The sequence below is a fragment of the Gopherus flavomarginatus genome, chromosome 6 (genome assembly GCF_025201925.1).
Source record: "Gopherus flavomarginatus isolate rGopFla2 chromosome 6, rGopFla2.mat.asm, whole genome shotgun sequence".
Classification (NCBI taxonomy): domain Eukaryota; kingdom Metazoa; phylum Chordata; order Testudines; family Testudinidae; genus Gopherus; species Gopherus flavomarginatus.
This window is the reverse complement of record NC_066622.1, coordinates 118097987-118125489: the sequence shown is the minus strand read 5'-3', so window position 1 is coordinate 118125489 and position 27503 is coordinate 118097987. Positions and strand designations below refer to the sequence as shown.

The 27503-nt window shown below is 42.4% G+C and overlaps 1 protein-coding gene across 1 annotated transcript in view; it reads right to left on the bottom strand.

Moving 5' to 3' along the window:
- Positions 1-27503, bottom strand: part of DHX32 (DEAH-box helicase 32 (putative)) — a 39328-nt gene extending 11825 nt beyond the window's left edge. Inside the window, 8 exon segments of the mRNA XM_050960765.1 lie at positions 9995-10185; positions 10187-10254; positions 16805-17139; positions 24240-24326; positions 24329-24391; positions 24394-24433; positions 24436-24497; positions 27419-27503. Coding sequence (XP_050816722.1) covers positions 9995-10185; positions 10187-10254; positions 16805-17139; positions 24240-24326; positions 24329-24391; positions 24394-24433; positions 24436-24497; positions 27419-27503 — 931 coding nt within the window.

Sequence of the window (27503 nt, the reverse complement as noted above, 5' to 3'; positions counted from 1 at the left end):
AGCTAAGAATGGGACCCACAAAAGCCAGCATGCTCCATAGGGAGCTGCCTAAGCTAGTCTGTGTGAAAAGCTGAGGAGACAGGTGTGGCCTAAGCCCCTCCCCTCCCTTCAAAGGCAGTTAGGTGTCTATCTCCACTTGGGATACAGAGCCATAAACCTTCTCCTGGAGTTAAGCGCCTGTGTCTTTTCTCACACAAAAGGGAGGAGGAGTAGGTGCTCCACTCCTCATTTATAACTTCTAGTCCAGTGGTTTGGCATTCCTCCAGGATCTGAGAGACCTGGGTTCTAGTTCTCCTTCTGCTTGATGTAATCACTGGGCTGTGGGGTTTAATAGGGCAGGTCTTGTTCAATCTCTCCTATTGAAGCTGTTCTACTATTTATAAATACATAAATACTCTTTAGGCAAAAAAATAGAATGAGAGTGACTCTATAGCCCAGTGGTTAGGGCATGCACCTGGAGGGTAGGAGACCCACATTCTAATTCCTCTGTGCCAAGGCATATTTATTTTATTTATACGCAATGGAACTGTTTCAAGAGAGACTGAGAAAGCCTGCTCCCCAGAATACCCCATAGCCCATCAGTTAGGACACTCTTTCAGAGGAAGACCAAAGTGCACATCCCTTCTACAGATCAGCCAGAGCGGGGAGGGGAGCTGAACCTGGGTCTCCCGGGTCCTGGGTGAGTCTTCTAACCGCTTGGCTAAAAATTAGAAGGGAGTGAGAAGTGGCAGCACCTCCTCAATCAGTGGCTGTTATGCATTGGTTTAGACATGCTCTGAGCATGCCTACCAAATTGGGCCCTGCAGGTGGAGGAATGCATTGTTTGAGGATACCAGTAGGGCTTAGGCCTGAGATAGGCACCTGGATGCCTAGACTGAGGTGGCTGTGCACATACTCATAGGCAGATTTTTAGGCACCTAGGGGACTTCAGGCAGCAGCTGAGTGTGAGTTTTGAGGATCTTAATGGTGCCTAGATATTACACCTAAGGTGGCAGTCAGGTATTTAAGTTCTTTTGCTGAGCTAGCCCTATGTCCCCTGTCTTACAAAGATTTATGCATGTGCTTAACTTTATTGACTTCAGCTGAACTAACTCACATACCTAAAGTGAACCTACACACCTAAACACCTAAAGTGGTATTCAGGTATATCACCTATACCTAAAATGTATAAGTCTTTGCAGCATTGTGGCTTAAATGATTGAGAATCACAACCTTCCTATGAAGTAGAAAAGTATGATTATTTCTGTTTCATAGGTGGTAAAATTGAGACAAATAGGTTAAGTGGTTTACCTGAGGTTACACAGTAAATAAGTATCAGAGCTGGGAATGAAAGCTAGGTCTCTCAGTTCCAGTCCACCAGTTTGAATTGATACCTATTTAGAGGATCAGATTTGACAGTACCTATTTAAGTTGCACAATGCTGGGTCCTGTTCTTTCTTCCTATGCTTTGAAAATTTCGGCAGTACATGTACAATACCTGTTCCTTGGTAGATCTGAGTGTTAAAGACAGGAACACTTCTGTTAGCTGCTTTCAGGTAACCCTGCAGCTTTGGGGCAAGTAATTCAGACCCTGGGTCTTTGCTGGAGAAAATGGGAGTGTCTGGCTCAGCAAGACAGTATACTGTGGTCCCGAGCTGGCAGGGAAAGCAGGGGTAGAAGTAGTCTTGGCACATCGGGTGGCCGCTCCCACGGGGTTTCTGTGATCCAACCCGTCACACCATGAATATGGTTAAACAGGGATCGGCAACGTTTCAGAAGTGGTGTGCCAAATCTTCATTTATTTACTCTACTTTAAGGTTTCGCGTGCCAGTAATACATTTTAACATTCTTATAAGGTCTCTTTCTATAAGTCTATAATATATAACTAAACTATTGTTGTATGTAAAGAAAATAAGGCTTTTAAAATGTTTAAGAAGCTTCATTTAAAATTAAATTAAATTGCAGAGCCCCCCGGGCTGGTGGCCAGGACCTGGGCAGTATGAGTGCCACTGAAAATCAGCTTGTGTGCCGCCTTCGGCACCCGTGCCATAGGTTGCCTAGCCCTGGGTTAAAGGATTAGAAAACCTGCCTTTATAATGAAAGATTCAAAGAGCTCAAATCATTTATCTTAACAAAGGAAACGTTAATAGGTGACTTGATCAGTCTATAAGTACCTACACAGGGAACAAATATTTAATGTAGCAGAGAAAGATCTAACAACAATATCAAATGGCTTGATGTTGAAACTAGACAAATTCAATTTGGAGCTAATTTTTAATACTAAGAGAAAAATTTACCAAGGGTTGTGGTAGACTCTCCATCACTGACAATTTTTAAATCAAGAGTGAATGTTCTTTTCTAAAATATGCTCTGGGAATTATTTGGGGAAGTTCTATGGCCTATGTTATATACTAGGTCACGCTACATGATCACAGTGGCCTGGGAATCTATAAATCTCTTCTCAGTTTTCATTTGTTCCACAGTCTTGCTTAACTTATTTTTCATAGCTTCCCCCCACACCCCAAAATGCCTCAAGTTCTTCTTTACCCTGAGTTCACACACTCATGTTCTCTTAGCTGGCGGTAGCTATGTTGTATCTGACCATTTCTCAAATAGCCTTGAACCACCTAGTCTCTGTTTACTTTACAATCTTGTACATATTAGCAAAATTCCCTCTTCATCCTTTATCTTTCCATAAACATAGACCAAATTTTTCACTCAGTTCCTAAACAGAAGATCTTAAAATCCCTCTAGTATTTTGTTCATCCTTGAACCCCTCTCCATTTCTATAGTGCTACTTTTATACTAGGTCTAGCAGTACTGAGCATTTTCCCTAATATAACTCTACTAATTCCACCTACTGCACAAGCATAACTTCTTTTGCATTCGTACAAGGCATTTATTTATCCTAGAATTTTCTTTTTACTAGAACGTGCCTAAACTGAGGGATGGAAGCTAAGTATACTCAGTGACTACTTCTGTCAAACAAGGTATTCTGGATTGTGTGTCAGAAGATTCCCCTCAAGAGCCCAGGAGCTTTATGCTTCTCATCTATCACCAAACTGGCCCTACTTTTTCACGTTGCTGTTAATGTGCTAGTTCCTCCTGTCTGAGCCCCTGGCTGACCCATGTGCCTTACTTCTGTCAGGCAGGTATCTAGCAGTGGGGAAATGGGATGCTATTGTATGCAGGAGACCTAATCCACTCTCAGCAGACAAATTCTTTCTGTTCCCCATAATAGCACCCAACAGTGGGAATTAACCACTGTGTCACAGGGTGCTGGTGCAAAAGCACCTAATTACCCCTGCTCAGCCAGCTCCAATCAAGGGAAATAGATTGGGGCTGGTGAAACAGACCTGATGCCTGGCCTGGGGATTGACTCCACCTGCGGGCCTGACAAGCCAGCAGTCATAAGGGCTGAGAGCCACAAGAAAAGCCAGACAGGGAAAGGGTAGACTCCTACCTGTGGGCTGCCTGTAGGAAAAGAGGGAACCAACCCTATAGGCGTTGTATATAGCGCAACACTGGTAGTGGGAGAACTGCGTATGTATAAATAAAGCCACAGGTGCTGCATCATTGAAAGCCTCTCTGCACTTTATTGGGACAGATAGTGGGCTCTGGAAGAGGGGTGTGACAGAGAAACTGTCACACACTGTTATATGGGATAAGCACTGAGCAGAGGTGTGGCCAGTGAATTGCAATTGAATGTATACAAGGGACAAAATCTTTTCCCTTTTTGCTTAGAAATTAGCATAGAAGTAGATAGTACAGGAGGACCGTTGCTGTCAAAAGGATACTATTGGTTTGAATGGGCTTTTGATCAGGCCCAGAACGAGCACTAAGGAGTTCAGACTGTTTGGGAATTCGGGGATGAAGGAAGCAAGCTGTTAGTGGAATAAACTAAAATCTGTATAATAAAGTAAATGGCTTATTTATTTTCTAACTCTAAAAACACAATGGAGGTCAAGTTACTATCCATTAAGAGAGTAAAAACTCCAGTATAACTAATGGGGAAAACAGCCAGCAGCATATTACCTGTGGTCAAGGACTATCTTGTTCACTGCAAAGTACAGAAGAATTACTTACAGAGACAACATAAAAGCACATTGTAGAGCAGTTTGAGTGACTTGCCTTCTGACGGATGAGGTTGATCATCCCACAGTGAGGATTTCCCTTCAAGAGATTATGTTACAGTAGTGAGTTAGCAAAATCTCATGAAATTAGCTGAGATCTTCACCATTTGCTAAAGTCCCCTGAGAATAACTGATGAAATTGCAGTGCTGTCAGCTTCGAACTTGAACTGCAGATCCTGCTTTGAACCTTATGTGGGTCAAAATCCAAACACCACCTCACCTCAGTCCAGTTCTAGTGAGAGTTGACCATTTGTTCTGGTATCGGGGAAGATATTGGGTACCTCAGGATAGCATGGGTTGGCATTAAAAACTTGTGCCTATAGCAAAAACCCCTCTCATCTAGGGATTGATCTTGTCCATTTGAAGAAAATACCTGAGGAGGCCCCAGTCATTGAAAGGGGAACCAATGGGAGTCCATTAAAATATTTTGAGGGTATGGTCCTATATTTCTAAAATGATTGGCTGTGAAAATGATGAGAGGACAGGCATGAAAATATAATAGTGTTAGCACTGCACTGTTACCACGCTCTTTCCTTTGCAGCTGACTTGCTTCTCTTTAAAATGAAAGAGACAGAATTCCTTCTGTATTACCCTAGCAGGTACAAGAAAGATATAACTCCAGAAGAGGTGAACTAAATAAATGTTGAAAGTAGCAGCTCTACTGGTGCAGGCAGATGCTGTTCGCTTTATTTCTCTTGTCTTTTTTATTGATATTATGGTGAAGAATAGACAGGCCTGTAACTAGAGCTGATCCAGAGAACAGAAGGATGTGCTGTCTGCCGGATGCTAAGATACGGGATGTGGACCTGAGGCTGAAAAGGATCCCAACGGGAGTGGGGAAGAATCCGTTGATTGTCCTTCATGTGGGAACAAATGATACTGCTAGATTCTCGCTGGAACGTATCAAGGGAGACTATGCCAGACTGGGGAAGACACTTAAGGAAATCGAGGTTCACGTGATCTTCAGTGGGATTCTGCCGGTTCCTAGAGAAGGGCAACAAAGGTGTGACAAGATTATGGTGATCAACAGATGGCTCAGGCAGTGGTGCTATAAGGAGGGCTTTGGGATATATGGCCACTGGGAAGCATTTATGGACAGAAGACTCTTCTCTTGGGATGGACTTCACCTGAGTAAGGAGGGAAATAGACTTTTAGGATGGAGGCTCGCCCAACTGATAAAGAGAGCTTTAAACTAGGAATTTGGGGGAGATGGTTGGGAGATGTCCAGGTAATCTCCACTCCGGAATTTAACCTTGAGAGGGAAGAAAACAAAGTAAGAGAGGATACAGCCGTGCACAGAAGAATTGACATAAGGAGGAAGGGTAGTGTAGATACCAGTCTAATAGGTGATGCTGGTGGTAGAATGTCTGTGCCTAACTGGGTAAAGAATGTCAGTAAAGCCAAACGGCAAAAATTAAGATGTCTGTACACTAATGCGAGGAGCCTAGGTAACAAAATGGAGGAACTAGAGCTACTGGTGCAGGAAGTGAAACCGGATATTATAGGGATAACAGAAACATGGTGGAACAGTAGTCATGACTGGAGTACAGGTATTGAAGGCTATGTGCTGTTTAGGAAAGACAGAAATAAAGACAAAGGTGGTGGAGTAGCATTGTATATCAATGATGAGGTTAACTGTAAAGAAATAAGAAGTGATGGAATAGATAAGACTGAGTCTGTCTGGGCAAAAATCACACTGGGAAAGAAAGCTACTAGTGCCTCCCCTGAGATAGTGCTTGGGGTGTGCTACAGACCGCCGGGATCTGATTTGGATATGGATAGAGACCGCTTTAATATTATTAATGAAGTAAACACTAATGGGAATTGTGTGATCATGGGAGACTTTAACTTCCCAGATATAGACTGGAGGACAAGTGCTAGTAACAATAATAGGGCTCAGATTTTTCTGGATGTGATAGCTGATGGATTTCTTCACCAAGTAGTTGAAGAACCATCAAGAGGGGATGCCATTTTAGATATGGTTTTGGTGAGTAGTGAGGACCTCATGGAAGAGATGGTTGTAGGGGACAACCTTGGTTCGAGTGATCATGAGCTAATTCAGTTCAAACTAGATGGAAGGATAAACAAAAATAGATCTGGGACTAGGGTTTTTGACGTCAAGAGGGCTAACTTTAAAGAATTAAGGAAATTAGTTAGGGAAGTGGATTGGACTGAAGAACTTGTGGATCTAAAGGCGGAGGAGGCCTGGAATTACTTTAAGTTGAAGCTGCAGAAACTATCAGAAGCCTGCATCCCAAGAAAGGGGGAAAAAACCATAGGCAGGAATTGCAGACCAAGCTGGATGAGCAAGCATCTCAGAGAGGTGATTAAGAAAAGGCAGAAAGCCTACAAGGAGTGGAAGATTGGCAGGATTAGCAAGGAAAGCTACCTTAGTGAGGTCAGAACATGTAGGGATAAAGTGAGAAAGGCTAAAAGCCATGTAGAGTTGGACCTTGCAATGGTAATTAAAACCAGTAGTAAAAGGTTATATAGCCATATAAATAAGAAGAAAACAAAGAAAGAAGAAGTGGGACCGCTACACACTGAGGATGGAAAGGAGGTTAAGGATAACCTAGGCATGGCCCAATATCTAAATAAGTACTTTGCCTCAGTCTTTAATAAGGCTAATGAGGAGCTTAGGAGTAATGGAAGGATGACAAACTGGAATGAGGATATGGAGGTGGATATTACCACATCTGAGGTAGAAGCCAAACTTGAACCGCTTAATGGGACAAAATCAGAGGGCCCAGATAATCTTCATCCAAGAATATTAAAGGAACTGGCACATGAAATTGCAAGCCCATTAGCAAGAATTTTTAATGAATCGGTAAACTCAGGGGTTGTACCGTAAGACTGGAGAATTGCTAATTCCCTTGTTGGAGCTGGAGTAAAGAAATTGATTTAAAGAGCCCTTTAAGTCGAAAAAAAGGGCTTCGTCGTGTGGACAGGTTCAGGCTTAAATCAAGGTAATGCTGCTAAATTTGACCTAAAGTCATAGTGTAGACCAGGCCACGTTTACTCATGAAATGCATCTTACTAAAACACAAAACATATCCTTATGCCATATAATGGAAAGGCATTCTCAGAGGAGTATTTTTCAATTGTGATAGACCCAGGCCAGTTGGGTAGAACAAAATAGTAGAAGGCAGATATACTGGCCACTGGATTAGCAGTTTTCTGTTCCCTGACTGACCAGAGTAGGAGCTGCTCCAGACTAATGAGAACACCTGACTCCAGTTAACCTGCAAAGAGTCAGGTGAGTCCATTAAGGTACTGTGAACACCTGACTCTAGTTAAGGCCCTTTTGATACTATAAAAGGGCTCACTCCAGTCAGGCTGGGAGGAGCTAGGGAGCCAGAAGAGAGAAAGTGTGGCTGAAGGGCTGGTTAATGAAGACACTCTCAAGCCATTGGTAAGGAAGCCCTAAGGTATGTGTGAAGAAGGGAGAAGCAGGAGAGCTGTGGGGAAGTGGCCCAGGGAAATGTAGCAACTCTGGCAGTGAAAGGTTGACTGCCAACAGCTGCTACGATTAGGGTCCCTGGGCTGGAACCCGGAGTAGAGGGTGGGCCAGGGTTTCCCCCCCAACTTGCCACTACAGAAACACCTCCTAGGAAGGGAAGACAGGCCCCTGTCAGGACAGGAGGCTAAACTGTTCTGAAATAAGCCCTAGGGACAACAGAGACTGTGAGAGTTTTCTCACCAACCTCCTTGCTGGGTTTTTTCTAATGATAGAATTTCTATATTGTTAGATAATGTTCTGCTCCATTGCAACTCTAGGTCTTTTTATCACTGATAACAATCAGTGCAGCACATGTGTGTAGACAGGGGAAAAAATGGATATAGTACCTTAAAAAAAAAAAAGTCTGTTCCCTTCCCTTTGATCAAATAAGAAGCTGATTGGGCTTCCTGTCTGACCAGACAGGGCTATCCAACAGCTTTGATAGCATATGGTAGGACATATTACAATCTGACTTAAGTAACTTGAGTCATATTTTGCATGGCCCTTCCTATAGTCCTTTGACTTCAGTCAGAATTTTAACCAGTAAGATATCAGAGGGGTTAGCCATGTTAATCTGGATCTGTCAAAGCAGCAAAGAATCCTGTGGCACCTTATAGACTAACAGACATTTTGGAGCATGAGCTTTCGTGGGTGAATACCCGACATGCATCTGACGAAGTGGGTATTCACCTACGAAAGCTCATGCTCCAAAACGTCTGTTAGTCTATAAGGTGCCACAGGATTCTTTGCAACCAGTAAGATGAAATTTGCTTCAATTCACGAGGCACACACAAGCCCCTATATACCAGTTAAGTCCTATGCAAGTCGCAAGTCACAAGTCAAGGGCTTGAGGGATTCACTTGGTGCATGTGACCTTGCATAGACCCTCTGAATTTTGCCAGTACTGATTACATGTTAATTTGAATTGTTGGTGAGTGAATTATAAAACTTTAAAATGATCTAGAGTAACAGACTTTAAGGTAGGAATTGTGTTTTCAAGAGAGATTATTTAGTTCCGAACAGAACTGTAAACTCACACGAATTAAAAATATGAATTCCCAAAAATTCAAATCTGTAAGTCTGCAACCCCTGAATTTCACTTTGGGTTTCAGGTTCAAACAAAAATGAAACTCATTCAAAGCTGTAAGCCTAACATGAATTCAGTGGCAGATCATAAATCAGCCCAGTTTCATTTAAAAACTGTCTAGACATGCTAAGAAAAGATAACAAACCTTTTAATGACCCTGTGCTGAGTTATGAGTTTGTAACAATCTAAAACCAGGTGAGTTTTGTGTGATTCCAGTTGTTGTGATGAACATTTTATACAGCTCCAGTTCCCAAGGTTTTGACTGAACTAAGTGAAATGCTCTGTACAGGTTTCAAAAAGGGATATTTCAGAAAGAGTTTGAGAAATCCTAACTTCATTTTTGGGGAACCCAATATTCATTTATAATTTCATTACTCTATAGCAAGACAGCTTGGCATCTAGGTTCAAGGTCTCTAGTAATGCAGCTTTGTGAATCATGTAGTTAGTTACCACCCATTCATCCCCCGGAGCATTACTTGCACATCCATTCTCTGCAAACTCAAAAAACAAGGAAACCGAAGGTTGCTGGTGAGCCAGTGCTTCCCAAACGGGAGGGAGAAGGATAGGTTGTACAAGGCACTTAAAAAGTGGACTAACCCCAGATATAGATCATTTCAGATGGGCTGCAGTGTTTTCAAATATCGATTGGATTTATATCTGAAGATGGTTATACGATCTGATGATGCAGCATGTGGGGAGATTCAGACTTAAGAGTAACCTCTGCCTAGGCTCATGGGGGATCAGTCATATTTCAGAGATGCGGAATGAGTTGAGGTCACATTTCATTTGACCTTTGGAGTAATGGAGAACAGTACTAATTACACTCTCTTATCACCCCCATAATCAGCTTCCTGAAACAGTTTGGCAGTTTTGCATATTTTATTCTTATAGTTGCTGAAAGGGCAATTATAACACGGGAGGGGAAATTAAGAAGACAATGTCAGACCAAGATGAAAAAACATGCGAGAGATTTTGGAATGCACAAAAATGCATTGCAATTCTGATCATGAAAACTTAGTCTGATCTGAGTTTCCTTTGGAAAATTTGGCTCAATGAATTAAGGTAATCTATATTTTCAGATAAGATATTTACAAAATAGCTTTATTTTTCACAGGTTAAAAGTTGAGAACATGTTATGTAATTTGACTTCTGCGTAATGAAAATATGTTCAGTACAGTAAACCTTCCTATTTTGTATAAATTAATTTTAAGGAACTTCTTACGAAAGAGTTGAAAAAATGTGGAGGCTCTAAGAACATATTTGCATCAAACCCCTAACAGTTTTAGTATCACACACTCCAGATATGCTTCATTATTGTCATCTTGATTTCACTTACTTTACTAACATTTCTTCTCTCTACACTAATATCAATTGCAAAGGTTACAGTATGAATCCAAATAAAAAACTCTCCAAAGCTCATGGTTAATAGCACTTTTCTTCTGTAATTTTTGCAGTGTTTTTTTTCTGTATCTTCATTTAGCTTGAATTATATCTTTGTGGCTGGGATCTAGAGAAACAGGGACTAATTCTCCAAGATCAGAATTTAAATTAGATCCCTCATGTCAGATAATCTGGTAGGCTTTTTAAAATGTCCTCTAGTTGGAAGAGAACTTTTTCATGAGTATTAGAACAAACACAGTTTGCTAATTTTGTATCAATTGATTATTTTTAAATGGATTTTAATTATAAAAAGTGACATATACTTATCATGTGGATGATATTGATTAAAGGAGAAAAGAAAATGGAATTATGAGAGATGTTAGCACTGTAAACACTGATAAGCATAGTGTTTGAGGACATTTGTTTTCCTCTAGTCCAGGAACAGTTGTGCTTTTTTAATGTACTTTTCTTTCATGTAATTTCTAAGCACATTTCTCCAGCCTGACATTTAATCATATCTGAACCAATGTCTGGGTGAAAGTAGTTACTCTAATCTCCATTACAATATATCAACATGCTACTGAAATAGCAATACTGAAAAATTATGAGACAGCCACTTAGACTTTACCTATTAGTAAGGATGAAATTAGCAGGTTCACTATCTGAGTCACTTTGGAAATTACTATTATGATCTTAGCCCAGTTTGAATTTAAAATATTAAAAATGTCATGAATAATATACATAAAAATGCTTCCTTCCTATTTAAAACTATTATATTGAAAAATGCAGAGAAATTTTAAATTTATTTGAGGTTTTTTTTTCTTCTAGTGTTAGGGTAATCATATTTCCCTGCATGTTGGGCTGGCCTGTTCCCTGCCCCTCTTCCCTCCTCCTGTGCACAGGCCTGACATTGCCGCTTGCCCAAACTCTGCCCGCCCCTCCACGTGGGCCTGGAGTCAGGGTTCCCCCCCCCCGCATGTTCCTCTGCACCCTGCTAGAGGTGTGTGCTCCACTTTTTTGGCAAAAGTAAGCATTTGTCAAAAAAGTCAGGACAACCGAGATAGGACTTAAAAAAGGAACTGTCCTGACTAAAATGGGACATATGGTCACCCTATCGAGTGTCAAACTCTGTGAAGGGAACTAAAATAATGAAATACTAAAAAGCTATGTTAATGGCACATTAAAGTTAAGAATTTAAATGCATAAAAATCCAAAAGTTAAAGGTGAATTGCAAAGATTTTTGAGAGAGGGGATTCTTCTAATCAAGCAATCTCCTTCCACTTCCACAAAAAGTCTGCTTGCAAGATATTTTTAAGAGAGTATATAGATATTGTTTTAAAATGTCTTTAGTGCTGAGTGTTTTAAAAAGAAAAAACCTTGACAATTATTACATTCTTAAAATCCTGAGAGATCTGATCTGCACGTCCTGGTTTCTATGTCCCACTGCGTGACATCACAACCATCACAGAATGGCTCTTTCAACCTGTATTCATCTAAATCCTAATTTCACTCCTACTTTCTTAAAGTACTTTCTTTTGAGCTAAAATATTGGACTAGTTTATAATACAAATCCAGTTACAAATGTTATGTCTGGCCATAAACTTTGAACCACTATATTCAGCCTGCTCTATCTCTGCTTACAGTCAAAGTGCTCACAAGAGCAAGAGAATTTAGGTGTACAATAGTATATTTTCACTTTAGTGTGCAGGAAATTACACAAGCTTTGTGTTTGTGTATGTATGAAGTTATACTCCTAAAGCTCAAAACACAAAGCAAAGTCAGGGTGACAGTGTTGACAAAATGTCTCCTTGAAGATGCTCCAAAGGCATCTAAGTTGTAACATTTTGAGGCTAGTTTAGCAACTTGGCTGGATACACCATAAAAGCTAAACTTTTCCTCTTAACTCATTCCATGTTTTTGTTTAGGTTGAAAGATACTTTATTGTTCCTTAACAATACACCAAACCTTAAACTCCAATTAACCAATAAAAGCTACGACGAGTTGTGAGTTATGGTGTAATAATTCATTGCAGATGTGGTGTTCAGTGTGAAGGTGAAGATTAAGTGATCTCTTTTCAATTAGGAAGGGATTATTACACAAGTATTCAAGCGCCTGAGTGTAGATGTGCCCATCAAAAATGTTTTAATCAACATAGAAACTCCAGGTTCCGTCCCCCTGCCCTCCAAAAAAAAAAAACAACAATCCTGAAAACTTGATGCTTTTCTCTGATTTTATATATTTTTCTATGCAGGCACTGATAAATACATTGGGAGGATTCATTAATGTTTGTAAATCACTTTGAAAATATAGAGCATTTTGTAAAGCTAAATATCATCATTATTAATAAAATTACATAGCCATGTCTTTCTGTACATAGCATGAAAAATAATACTAGTAAGGTGGCTTATATATATTTATCCTCTACGCCAGTGGTTCTCAAATTTTTGTACTGGTGACCCCTTCCACATAGCAAGCCTGTGAGTGCGAACCCCTTATAAATTAAAAACACTTTTTTAACATATTTAATACCATTACAAATGCTGGAGGCAAAGCGGGGTTTAGGGTGGAGGCTGACAGCTCACAACTCCCCATGTAATAACCTTATGATCCCCTGAGGGGTCCCAACCCCCAGTTTGAGAACCCCTTTCTATACAAAGTCAATATATTGCATGCAGTGGTGAATTCAGTTCCCTTTGCTACAGCTACCACAGAAATCAACTCCTATAAGCAGAATTAGTGATAGATAGGAGGAGGATGGTGCTGACTAGCAGGAAAAAAGTTTATTTTTATTTACTTTTAAAATAACCATCCTGAAATACTGGTTCCTTGGCAATAGCCAGCCAGTTGGGTTTTTCTAATAGGCAGCTTTCATTGAGGGGTCTGCTGGATATACTGAGTACTGTAAGAGAGACAAGGTATGTAAGGTAATATCTTTTATTGGACCAACTTTTGTTGGCAAGAGAGACAAGCTTTTGACCTACACAGAGCTCTTTTTCAGGTCCGGGAAAGATGCTAAGAGTGTTGCAGATAAATACAAGATTGAACGATAGTTTATCATAAGTAGTTAGCACATAATGTCTGGATATACCGCAAGAAGGACAGGAGACTTGTTATGGGTTTTAAGCAGGACACAACTTTCTTATATAGATATCTGGGACTACCCGGCAGATAAAGTGTACAGTGCAGGCAAAACCATGCTTATTCTAATCAATTCTCCAGGGCTTTCAACCCCCCCACTTCCCCTTTGTTTAATCCATGATTATTCACACCAATTCCCCAGGGCTTCCACCAGCCCCCCCTTTGTTTCCATCCAGGTCCCCCAACCAACCCATGGCTTGGACCTTACCATCTACCAGCCTCACCAGAGGCTTAAGGAGGGCTATGAGAACAGGTGGGTGAGGGGTTGGCTCCCTGCCGTACCAGTCATGGGAGTCCCCGAACTCCCTCCCCCATTCTGTTTCTTTATCCAATACCTCCTTTTAAGTCCTTGGCTGCCTTCCCTAAGGAGTACCTGCACTGAACATCCACCACAAGGAGGTGCCAGCCATTTGCTTGGCTGCCTCCCCTCCAACCCCACCAGGTTCCCAGACATCTGCAAATGGCCTATTGGCTGGCAGCCCTACTAGGGAGAAAGAACCCATTGTCCTATGTATGCTCGGGAAGGGACACCAGCAGCTGCATTGTCCTTGACCGGATACTGCAGCAACTGCTCTTAACAGAGGGCCGCATAGGCGACCCATTCTCTGGATCCTTGTATTGACAAGACTCCTTAAAAGAAAACAAAACAAACAACTTGTAAGGTGGAGCCAAAAAATCTCCATTTCGACATTCCGAGGTTCCAGAGAGCCCGCGGCAAACTTGAAATGAGACAAGGTGTCTGCTATGCCATTATCCATGCCCGGCACGTGCTTGGAAGGAAAAACAGATGTTGAAGGTTAAGCGTTGGAGAACAAATGCTGTTACCAACTTTCCAATCTTGTGCAATCTGGAAGTTTGGTGATTGATAATGTATACCACTGCCATATTGTCACACCAACGGCACACATGTATATCAGACCCAAATTAATAACCATTTGTAGCTCCACAATGATACCCCCTTAAATTGACCTAGAAAACTTTTCCACACCCACAAGTCTTACTACATCTGTGTAGTGACTCATATGTAATTGTGTGGTCTGGCTGTGGCAGCCAGTGCCACTGCCAGCTGGGCACAAAAAGCCCTCCCCGTTGCAACAACATTGCAAGCAAAGTTCAGCTCAAAGCCCAGGTAGGTTAATGTTGTGAAAAGGGCCTTCTGTTTTGCCCTTCGCTAGAGGTTTCCCCAACTATTTAGCCAGGGCCTGAAATATGTCCAACAGGTAAAAACACTCATATGACCCAGCTCGCCCTGCGGACAAAAATTGTGCAAATAATGCACTATTTGGTTTAGTCCCGCTGATTGCGCCACTGCCCCAGTGCAACATTGTACTAAATTTCTGAAAAGCTGCACAGGATACTGAACAGTCCATGGGCATAGCCTTGTTGAAATAAAATTGCTGGCGGTAGGCGTGTTAAACAACCACCATTATTAAATACCCAGCAAATACTATTACGTGCCCAGGGCCCTTTTTGGGCTTGTTCCAGTATGACCAAACCCTTGGCACCCTTAGTGTTATGCCCTGGAACCACAGTCTGTGATGCCACCTTATTCCAGTTTGTGTTGCTGCCCTTAATGGAAACTGCTTATGACATGCCTCCAAACATACTGGGTGCCTGCCTAATTATATTCGTCTAATTAACAAAGGCTGGGCTGCTGTCTGTGTAGGCCTGTACCATAACGCCCACCTAGACTACGAGGGCAGCCTCCCAATTTTTTCATGTTCTAGGCACCCTTGGCATCTTGGGCAGTTCGCTGGTTTTGCTTGCCTTGCCCATGTTTACTGTCTGTCCCTTCCTGTGCCATAGGGATATTACATGCACAAATTGCCTGTGGGGATTCTATATTTAGCTGCACTGAGTTGGTGAACTGCCATTGTGTAAGCTACCCCGGCATAACCGTACTGCAGAGCCCTGCTCCCCCATAGATCCCCCAGGAGTGTCTACTCTGTCCCCTGCGGTTACATGCTCTGATGGCCGATGAGTTGCCATGTGCCCCTTCCTTGTCCTGCTGCTGAAACTTGAGCCCATGCTGGGCCTACCCTGTCACCCTGTGCAAACCCCTCACATCTAGCTGCCTGAAGTTGCTGTTGTAATTGCAAATTAGCTTGCAGCAGCTGTGTAATACCGTCAGTGTCTCCCACTGAAGGTGCCACCCCTCGGTGGTTCTACCCAGGGTTCTCGACCTTCCAGAGTATTTAATACCCCAGTCGGCTGACTCCTGTTCCCCTTAGGTGAACTCACTGGATGACTGGTTGAGCACGGTCCCTGGACCTGGCTGTGGCCCCTGCAACTGCCAGGCTGGAAGGCCAGATACCATCTCTGCCACCCCTTTCCCTAACCTCTGTGTGGTTTAGATAACACTCAGCCCTGGGATCAGCATTACCGCCACCCCTTGTGTTAGGTGGAAGAAAACATCCTGTTTTTGTAGTGATCTTGCACCCTTTGAAGTGTTGCAATGCTGTGGAGAAAACCTCAGAAACCATGTCACTGAGCATTTGCTGAACATCTTAGCTGACCACCCCATTAATGCACACAGCCTACTCATGTGAGTTCATGGACACTTTCCTATGATCATTTGCCTCCCTTAGTCCATGAGGCTGCCCTGGGTTATGCCTTGGGTTATTAAACACACCACCCTGGGAAGTCCATGTACTTGTGAGCCCCTTTGCCCCTGCTGCAATACTGTCTGTCTTGGGTTTCCTTCCAGTCCATGGGCTCTCTTGGGGCTGTCCTGCCTGTGCCTGTCACCTTTCCAGCAAGGTATAGGCACGTGAGCAGCAAGCAGCACGCAGCCATGAAACAGTTACATTTCTCTTGCCTTGCTCTGTCCCTCTCCCCTCCCACCCAATGTTAATTGTCCCTTGCCTTGCTCCCTCCCTTGCATGTCCAGATTTTCTGCACCCGAACTAGCAAGAGTTTTTAGTCCAAACTCATAGATGTCATGATAGCTGCACAGATGTTAGTCACTCACCGAGAACATTTACATCCATGCAGACAGCCAAGATGACCTCATCTGTCGTGCCATAGGGTTTATGTTGGTGGGTTCACTGACCAGACCTGGAGAGTTTTCAGCCATAAAGGGAAGTGCAACTAGAAATAATTTCTGGGAAGACTTCAGCTAGAAATCAGAGTAGATCAGGGAACATGCTATAGAGAGCAGCTATTTCCTACCTCCACCCCCAACCATCCCCACTACAAAGCTGATGTTATATGGAGTGACAGCAGTGAGGCCTCTGCAGTATCCACTCCTGTGCAGCTGTGGTCTTGGGCCCTAGTGTGCCACTTTTTGCTACCCTCCACACAACATAGCAGAAGGGCATGTATGGCTATTCACAATGAATGATATTTCGCTGTGCTTGTCTATGCTGCATATAGCACACAGCAGCAGGTGCAGCCAAGCTTATCTCTAGGAACGTGTTATATGTGGGAGGAGGGGAGCTGTAATGGTAAATGCAGTGTGGGAATGTTCAATGCCTCAGCTAACTCATGGTAACAGTAGGTTTATAATTCATGTAAAGGCCTAGGAGAACAGATTATAGATTGACTCAACGATCTCTGATTGCTTCTCTGTTCACATCAATCACTTACTTGCTCACATGCTGGAAAGATCACAATATCGTCCCTCTCTTTTGTATGATGTATCTCAAAGAGCAATCTTAAAGCAGAAAGGAAATGGTCTTTCTGAATGCTGCAGGTGTACATAACTTCTGCATAGTGTTTGTTTTCCACTATTATGAGGGGGATGCTACTATAATAAGTCTGACATTTGCTGGACATGTGAAGAGAGAGAACTATTAGCAACTTCAGTCCTGCTCTTGATATGAAAACATCTTTAAGAACTCCAAGTAATACATCAGTTGCAACTGTTCTTTCATGAGCTTCATCTAAGATGACTCCATAGCAGCTCAGAAGAACAGTGGACAAGTTTTGAAAGAAAATGAAGTTTTAATTTAATTTGTTTTTTGCAAGAAAAAAATCTCCTCCATCTCTCACTTAAAACAAAACAAAACCATTTCCAAAACTTTTTCCCTCTCTTTCTCTAGTGAAAAAAAACATAAAAATATTAGAGAAAATAGGATGGCTAAGGAAGGAGTGCTTTTTCAGTGGATAGGTGGGGGGGGGAAATAAAAGTGGAGAAGTGCTACTTTTTCTCACTTTTCCCACATTCTTCCAGTGCAAAAAAGTTAAAAGTAACAGTGTTTTTAACCCACTTTCTGACTTTTTTACAAAAATTTCCAGGGGAAAAGAAAAGGGGACGGGGACAGGAGAGACAGAGAATGTGGGAATTTTCCCAATATTTCAAAATAAAAAACCCTACAATTAAGAAAAATGAAATTCAATGTTTTAAACAAAAAATGTTGTCAAACAATCTTCTGGTGAAAAACTTCATTTTTGATAAAACTCACATTTTTGTTGAAAAAAACTATATAATAAAAATATTTCAACCAGTACTACTGTTTGATTTTAGGCTTTAAGTTTCATGTTAAGGTTTTAAGTCTACTTTGTATTACACCTGCACTACAAAAATGAAGCTTTGTATGATGGGATCTGCATCATGAATGAGTAAAATGTTATATTGTAACAAAAGTGCTAAAGATTTGAAATCATTAACTTTTTAGAAATATACACTTAGAAGATTGTCCGTTACAGCTATTCCCCTATTCCATTTTGTTTCCCCAGACTCCATTTTGTTTTCTGTTCTCCTGTGGCCGCCCTTCCCTGGCTGTTAAGTTGTTTACCAGGGCCACTGCCCTTCTCAAAGGGAGGGCCCCTTAAGTTGTTTAACAAGAGCCATTGCCCTTCTCAAAGGGATGGCCACTTGTGTTGCATGCTAAGTGGGACCACTGCCCTTTTCAAAGGGTTAGTCCTGTTATCACCTCGTTGAACCTGGGCTTGGTGTAGGGTAGGCAATGTCCAGAGCTGCAAGGCCTATTGTGGTTTTAAGTTCCTGGGCATGAGTCATAGTCTCATGTGCTCTTGAGTCACCTATTGCACAGGACTATGTCCAGGCATGTCTCTGGGCTTACCTTCAGTTTTTCCCCTGTGCCCCCTCCCCTGTGACAGAGGGAGCCTATCAGGATTACTGGTGGGAAACTGCCCAAGTTTGCCTTTAAAACCAGACATTTTTGAAACACACCTCAGAAAGGTTCCTGCATTGCTGCCTGGTCTGATCAGCCAGGGGTTCTGGGGGGTCCTTTCTCCGCTCTCGTTTTATTTTTGAGCGTACCCCCGTTTTTTGAACGCCCCCCCCCACGAAGAACGAATTGCTACCTGAGAGATCTCCTGATTATTGAGACTGTACCGAACCCTCCTTGCCTCTTCTGATGTTGCTGCTGCTTCTGCCTTTGCTGCTGCCTTGGGGACTGGTAAGAATCCCTCTGTAAAACTTTCTATACTTTTATTTTATTATTTTAGCTGCTGGCTCTGTTTCCCCAGCACACAGACTCAAGCTAAACCTTGGTCTGTGTCTTAAAACCTCTCTTAAACTACAGGGCTCTTTGCCACTGCTAAGCTCTGCTCCTGTGGGCTTTGCCTTGGGGCTCTCTGCTTTCAGCTGTATCCACCGCTGTAGCCACCATCCCTTGGCTTCCTTGGGAGCTGGGTCCTGGATACATACCACTCTGCCCTCTGTAACCTCCCCATAGCATAAGGTGCACCATAGGTCTTGTTTTTTTTTAATTTAATAAGTCATAGTTTGTTAAGATTGTAGAGCTTGTAAGTTTCTGTGATATTTGTTGTGTTGCCTAATTGTTGGTTAAGATAAGTTTAGAAAATCATTGCCTGGTTGTATTCTGTAGCTGCTTGTCATTTTATATAAGTTTGATTAAGTTAGGGGATAGATAAGGTTTTTACTATTTGAATTTGTCTTCCCACTGCCCCAATCCCCCCCCCCCCGAGCTCCCCAGTCACTCATTGCAGTCTCTCTGCTGTTTAAACTTGCAGCCTGTCTGCTCTCTGTGTCTCCCTGAGTTTAAATCTCCCTCTGTAGCGCCTCTATCTTTGGTTTCTGCTCCACCACGTGCTCCTCTTCCCCCATCCCCTAACCTCATTCCTCTACCACTGCCTTTCTCTCTCTCTCTCTCTCTTTTAATCCACGTGTTCCTCCACGTGCTTCCTCCACGTGTTCACCCCGCTCCTACTGCTGCCAAACCTCAATTGTATTACTGAAGTCTAGCATAAAACCCCATTGGTTACCCTTTTTCTCTCTCACACACCTCACATTTTATATTTACACCACTGTGACACATTTTTACCTAGAGTTGTTGGTTATTTAACACATTTTACCCATAACTGTTAGTTGGTTATATGCTGCTGTGACACACCCTTTACCTAGAAATTGTTAGCTACCTGTTACATTTATACTTCAGTGTTAGTTGGTTACCAACTGTATTGTACCCCACTGTATTGTACCCCACTATTGAAACCCCCTATACTATACTAAAAGAACTCCCTCCCCAATTGCCTACCTTAACAAACCCCATACCCCTCACTATTAAATTTTCCCTGTTTTTGCATTTTCTTAATAAAGTTTATTTTGCACCCCACCTGTGTGGTAATTGCTCCCCAAGATCCCATATACCTGCAGGCAGGGACAAAGATGAGACTGCTACTAGAATGGTTATGAAAGAGACAAGATGGGTGAGGTATTATCTTTGATTGGACCAGCTTCTGTTGATGAAAGACACAAGCTTTTGAACTACACAGGGCTCGTCAGGTCCTGGGGACAGGTCTACACTACACACTTAGTTCGGTAAAAATCCACACCCCTGAGTGATGTAGCTATACCAGTCTTAACCCTCTGTGTAGACAGTGCTATGTCAGTGGGAGAGCTTCTCCCACCAATGTAGCTACTGTCTCTTGCAGAGGTGGAACTATTAAGCAGACAGGAAAGAGCTCTCCCATTGGTTTAGAGTGTCTTCACCAGAAGCGCTATAGCAATGCAGCTGCACTGATGCAAGTTTCTAGTGTAGACCTGCCCTGTGGGAAAGGTAACCAGAGTGTTACAGCTAAGTACAAGGTGGAACAGATTCTTAAGGCATTAACATATATTGTGAGAGACCATTCAAGATGAAGTTGGCAACACCTCTGGAGTCACAGGACAAAGGGGGGTTAGTGAGTTATTTTTGTAGGAGACATAAAGCCAGTGTCTCTGAGTCCATGATTTTTAGTGTCTAGCAAAGTTATGAATTTAAGTTCCCCTATGCTTAAAAATCATGAGAAGCCCGAGGAGTAGGGCCTGGGACTGGGAAGGTAAAAAGAGTGGGACTGGAACCAGAAGCCTGGACTGGAACAGGTCCATGTTAGAGGGGATAGGGCAGAAAAGCTCAAGCGTGGCGGAAATGACCAGAAAATTCTCTTCCCACTAAGTCACACTTCCTTCCAGTGCCTGGACTGGAACTCAAGATTCCTGAGTCTTACCATTCCTCTGTTGTCAGCAAACATCCGTGAAACATACTGGCAAAATGTGTGTCCCATTCTCCTCTAGTGATGGTCCACATAAGAGATGATAACTTACTGTTGCTATTGGTTAGTCTGTTAGATCAAGTAGCAAGGGTCTGTGTGGTGGATCTAAAAGTTCCAATCCATATCTGTGTCAAAATGGTGCCACATAATGGGATTTCTGGGGTTTTTTTTTCAGTTTGCATTTTTAAAAACCTAGAAACTTTAAAAAGAAAATTATTAAGTTTTCAAAGTCAAGCAACAAAAGGTTAGAAAATGCAAGAAATAAGATTGCAATCTTAATTTGGCCCCCTTGTGTGCATGCATTATGATATATTGTTTAATTTCACGATCACATGCTATTTTTTCCACAGGGTCTCTGACTCATTCAGTACACGAGACCTGCTCTGGGACTGAATAAGGGGTGTGTGTGTGTGTGTGTGTGTGTGTGTGTGTGTGTGTGTGTGTGTGTGTGTGTGTGTGTGTGTGTGTGTGTGTGTGTGTGACTCCTCCTTCGTTTGTTGCAGAAGTTGGAAGGTGTGCAGTGAATGAAGTAGGGCGCTGCAGGAAGAGAAAGGGTGGCTTCATGGTTAGGTAGTTCTATGCTGCCTTGGAGAACTGGATTCTATCCCTGTCACTATCATGCAACTTCCTGTGGGATATTAGTCAAGTCACTTCTACCAAACGGATCACAGGTCACTGTTTGCTTGACTTGTTGCACTGTGGTCTGATTTGCAGGAGTGCTGAGCACTTACAGCTGCAACTGAAGTCATGGGAGCTGTGCTTTGAACATACAAAGGGCTTTATAATGCCAAGTTCTTGGAAGAATCAGGTCCTAGTTGTCTCAAATTGGGCATCCAAAATTAATGGAAACTTTTGACCATAATCTTTGACCTTAGTTTCATAAAATGGGTATTATACCACCCCCTCATTTCATAGGGTTATTGTGAAGATTAATTATTTAATGTTTATGAAGCACTTATATACTAAAAGTATGAGTGCCACAGAGCAGCAGTTCTCAATAAGGAGTCCAGGGCCCCTTGAGGGGCTGAAAGCAGGACTCGGGGGGCCACCAAGCATGGCTGACATTAGACTTGGTAGGACCCATTGCAGAAAGCCGAAGACCCACCATGTGAGGCTGCAACACAGGACCCTGAGCTCCACCACTTGGGGCTGAAGCTGAAGCCTGAGCAACTTAGCTTCATGGTTCACCCTGTGGCGTGGTGCCCCAGGCAATTGCCCTACTTGCCATCCCCTAACACTGGCTCTGGTTTTTATATGTAGAAAAACAGTTGTTGTGGCACAGCTGGGCCATGGAGCTTTTATAGTATGTTGGGTGGAAGAGGCTCAGAAAGAAAAAGCTGAGAACCCCTGCCACAGAGGAAATTATTTGATTCTGTCTTCAGAGTAGGTTTGAATTTGTGCAGTAAATAAGACTCACTGAACAGTTAGGATAAATAAAATATTGAATAGTTGCTAATTGGAGAACAACATCCATCCTGTGCTTTGAATGAGGCAGGGTCTTGTGGAAAAAAATAAAGTTTAATCACATAATTAAAGACTGCATCATAATGCATATGCACAAGCGGGCTGAATTAAAGCAATCTTAATTCTCGATTTCCTAACCTTTGAGTCCTTGATTTTGCAATCTTAATGTTCTTTTAACATTTTTAATGTAATATGTATATAAGACATTCATAAACCAAAATGAAATTGTCCATAAGGGTGCTGTACTCATTTAACAAAATCAATTTCTAAATGGGTTCAGTTACATCAGTATAATTTTCTTGTGTAGAAAGGCCTAATTTTCCTATCCAAAGGCATGGCTACATGAACATTTACTATGCAGCAAGATGGGGTCTAAATCTACAGCATTCCAGCATGCCATCTGCTAACTGTCTGTGTGGACCCTGCTGATGTGCACTAAAAGTTCCCTAGTGTGCACTGTAAGTTTTCATGTAGGCATGCCCCAAGATGGTATATGGTTGTCAATAAACTAAGACAGGAATACAGTATCCTGTGTCCAACTCACTCATTTCTCTCCCAACAAGGAATTAACGCATCCCATTAATCGAACCCTTTCTTGACCATTTGGAGTTCACTGAAAGTTTAATAAGAGTTAAATCTGCCATTTAATTTTACTTTGAAAGACAGTTTAAAATAATAGATAATGCAAAATGAGTGGTGTAATTTACATAAACTTTCAAAAATTCTGTCATGGATTAAAATCTAGTTGAGATACAGTAAACAGTGCACAGATAAATGTGCAGGCCTCAACATGGAAAGAAGTTGATAGTCATATGCCCCATGGAATAGTATAGACAAGACTATTATTCAAAATATTTATTAACAATCTGAAATAAGGGTGAACTGCATGATGGCAACATTTTTTGACAAAAGGGAAAAATGTGGTGTTTTAGTAGTTTCTAGGGAGGAGTTGACAAAATTAGGCAATTTAGCAAAAAAATGGCAGATTAAATTAAATGTAGACAAATGCAAGATAATAACAGTCAACTAATAACAATTTATCTATTCCATGTTACACTAAAGCTTTCTGAATTCATTCTGCCTTCTAAAATGCTCAGATTAAATCCTGGTCCCTTTGAAGTCAATGGAAAAACTCTCTGTGATTTCAATAGGTTCAGGATTTCACCCCTTTTCTTTCTAAACAAACCTGAAAATGTACAGGTAAACTAAAAAGGTATGCAGGTTTTACATGTAATATTGTTCTATATAGGTAAAACAAAAGTATATGGTTCAATGTTGTTATATACTGATGGGTCCACATGTAGTTGATGCAGAGTTTTTCTACATATACATAAGTGACTATTTGGTACAGAATTATTAGGATCTGATAAGTGTGCAGGTGATGGTTATTTAGTGCATAAGTAAGAGTCTGACATTTCTAAAGAGAACTTTTTAAATTTTAACTTGAGGCCTTTGCTGACTATTTATTGCATATTACAAGAAATTCAGTGGTTAAAACCCAATACTTACCTTTCCCCAAAACCTACAAGAACTCAGCCAATTAATAATAGCTTGGCGGGCAGCTGGAAATACATGCCACTTATTTTATCTATTTATAATTATCAGGAAAAATAGTGGAATTGTACGTTTGAATACAAATATTGTATATATTTGATATTGCTCTCCCTCTACCTTTCATATTTCACTTATCTTCTTAGGCTCCAATCCTTCAAGTTACAATGTGTGGGCAGATCCCTGTGCCCACACAAAGCCCACTGAAGTCAATAGGACTTTGTGGGCACAGAATCTACCCTTATGTTGTAAGTAAACTCTTTAGGACAAGGACAATATCTTAATATTACAATACACTTCATTACATAGCACAATGGGGCCCTGATATTGACTGAGGCCTTTAGACACCAGCATAATATACATTTAATAATAAATAAGTAGACCAGCAAAAATAATGAACCATAAATTAAATTTAAAAAATTATTTCAGTTTTAATAATTAACAGTGTTATTAGGAAAGCAGTTAAGGAAATCTGCTATTGGAAAATATATGAACTCAATATTAAATAGTAAGTAAATAGCACATGGTAAGTATTCTGTAGTACCCCCTTGGGAACTTTTGCCACTCTTAGCATCTCCGGAAACAATCACAATTTGATTACGAAGAAGACTCTCCATAGAAGCATATTCACTTTCCAAAATGGAAGTTCCTCTCTTTCTTTCAAAAGTTTGTAATAATGAGATGAGTATGGTAAGCATCAAAAGGATTATGCTCTAAATCTTCTTCACATGGTAAGCCATCACTAACATCTCTTCTTCGTCACCTTTGCTGGACTCAAATAATTCTGAGAAGTAGTGTTTCCCTGAAGAAAAGGTTAAAAACTTAATTTCTCCTTCATGTATTTTTCCCAGCAATGAAGCACTGGTACTGGAACCCTAATGGAGACCTTTATATTAATAAATCATTCATACCCTACAAACGTGAAGAAATCCATTGCTACACAGTTCAGAATAAATATTCCCTGAGTCCTCAGTTCAAAAGGTCAGAATACTTTCTGTCCTGGGCTGTTCTTTTTGATGTCTTTGTCTTTTTGCTACCTCTGAAATTGTGTAGTAATATATATTTTAAAAGTTCTAAAAACCAAAACACACAGTTAAGATGGTTCCGTCGAAAGGTATTTTAACACAAGCCAATTACTTTCTGCATTTTAACAGCCTGTTTACTGAAGTCAGATAATTAATAATAGTTGGTTTGTTTCCTTTCACTGTTATCTGTGGCTCTGAGACCAGTTTGGAGAATGATTAGATGAAGAGTGTGCTGAGCCTGACCTTTATCACACATGGCTGCATCCTGACTGATTGTGAATAGAAAATTACAGGTGTGATTATTATGACTGTAATCCTTCTGCCAGTCAGAGTCGGCTGCAACAAGGGCTGTGCTCAGTATCTAGAGGTTCCTTTTCAACAATACAAAACCCGGCTTGAGCCCTCACCCAGTGACCTGGGACAATTACACACCAACCCCTGGGTGCCTCTCAGAGGCAATACTTCCCATCTTGCAAGCACAGAATCTGAGTATAGTAAAGAAACTTTTAATAAAAGGTGGGAAGTAACTCGGCATTAATTTGGAAAAACACTGCAAACAGGGTTCATAATTAAGGCTATGATTATGTCACGGAGGGCACAGAATCTGTGACTTCCATTGACCTCCATGACATTTTCTTCCCCGGGGCTGGAGCTCCCAGCCAGCCCTGCCCCAGCAGCTCCCAGCCCCCGCTCTGATGGAGGGACCCTGCAGCTGCCCAGCCATGACAAGCAGCAGGGGGCTGGTGGACTCTGCAGCTGCTAGGCCACAGCAGGGGGCAGGGGACTCCCTGCAGCTGCCCAGCCACTGCAAGACTCTGCAACTTTCCAGCCGTGGCAGGCAGCGGGAACTCTCCAGGGGATTCTGCAACTGCCCAGCTGTGTTGGGCAGCCGGTGAACTCTGCAGCTGCCCAGCCGTGGCCAGTAGCTGGGGGACCCTGCAGCTCCCAGCTGGACCTTAGCGTCCAAAATATGGATGTTAGCATGAAAACCTCCAAGCTTAGTTACCAGCTTGGACCTGGTACCTCTGCCACCAGCTAAGAATTATACAGTGCCTAGCTCACTGTGGTCTCCCCAAAACCTTCCCTGGGGGACCCCCAGACTCAGATGCCTTGAGTCTTACAACAAAGGGAAATAGCCCCCTCCCCTTGTTTCCTTGTTACTTCCTCCCAGGCTCCCCTCCCTGGACGACCCTAGGAGATTCCCTGCTTCCAGTCCTGGAAACACAAGTACCGAGAGATCTAATCTCTCCCCCTCACCCAGAGGGTATGCAAAGTCAGGCTTAGTAAATCTAACACAAAGAGATTTTCCCCTTGACTTCTTCCTCCCACCAATTCCCTGGTGAGATGCAGACTCAATTCCCTGGAGTCCCCACTAAAGAGAAACTCCAACAGGTCTTAAAAAGAAAGCTTTATATAAAAAGAAAGAAAAAAGGACATTAAAAATAGGCTCTGTATCAAGTTGACAATATACAGGGTCAATTGCTTAAAAGAAAAATGAATAAACAGCTTTATCCAAAAAGAATACAATTTAAAACATTCCAGCAACTACACACATGTAAATACAAAAGAAAACAATATAAACCTATTGTCTTACAATCCTTGTACTTACAACTTGGAAACAGAAGATTAGAAAGCCTGGAGATAGAAAAATCACTCTCAGAGCCGAGAGGGCACAGACACAAGACAAAGGACTCACACCCAAAACTTCCCTCCACTCAGATTTGAAAAAGTCTTGTTTCCTGATTGGTCCTCTGATCAGGTGTTTCAGGTTACTCCTTTCCAGGTGAAAGAGACATTAACCCTTAGCTATCTGTTTATGACACAGGGTTCATAATTAAGGCTATGATTATGTCACGGAGGGCACAGAATCCGTGACTTCCATTGACCTCCATGACATTTTCTGCCCCAGGGCTGGAGCTCCCAGCCAGCCCTGCCCCAGCAGCTCCCAGCCCCAGCAGCTCCCAGCCCCCGCTCTGATGGAGGGAACCTGCAGCTGCCCAGCCATGACAAGCAGCAGGGGGCTGGTGGACTCTGCAGCTGCTAGGCCACAGCAGGGGGCAGGGGACTCCCTGCAGCTGCCCAGCCACGGCAGGGGGCGAGGGACCACCCACAGCTGCCCAGCCACGGCAAGACTCTGCAAATTTCCAGCCGTGGCAGGCAGCGGGAACTCTCCAGGGGATTCTGCAACTGCCCAGCTGTGTTGGGCAGCCGGTGAACTCTGCAGCTGCCCAGCCGTGGCCAGTAGCTGGGGGACCCTGCAGCTCCCAGCTGTCCTGGTGGTGAGGGGACCCCACAGCAGCCCAGCCCCGTGGGCAGGGGGACCCTAGAGCTCCCATGTACCACAGTGGGGGGGACCTGGGAGCCCCAGCAGCAGTGGGTGCTGAACCCGTCTACCCCTTTTGTCAGGGATATTTTTCGTGAAAGTCAGGGACAGGTCAGGGGCTTCCATGAATTTTTGTTTATTGCCTGCGACAAAAATATCCATGACAAAGCTTAGCCTTATTCATAAGCATAAACTATGAGCAAAAGACCCACCCTCAAGTAAGTTGGGTAGTGTCCTTTTCCCTCAGATTCTTAAGTCCAGCACCAAAAGTCCCTTTAATGTGCCTGTCCCTTCTCTGCATCCCACTCACAGTTGTTGTCCTTGGTCAACGCAGACGCAGAGTTCAGAAGCGCATCTGCAGAGCTCACCTCCCACCCTGGGTGGAGGGGGAGATAAGAAGGCATCTAACTCGCTCTGCTGCCCGGGCACTCACTCGCTGTTCCTCTTCGCTGGCCACCAT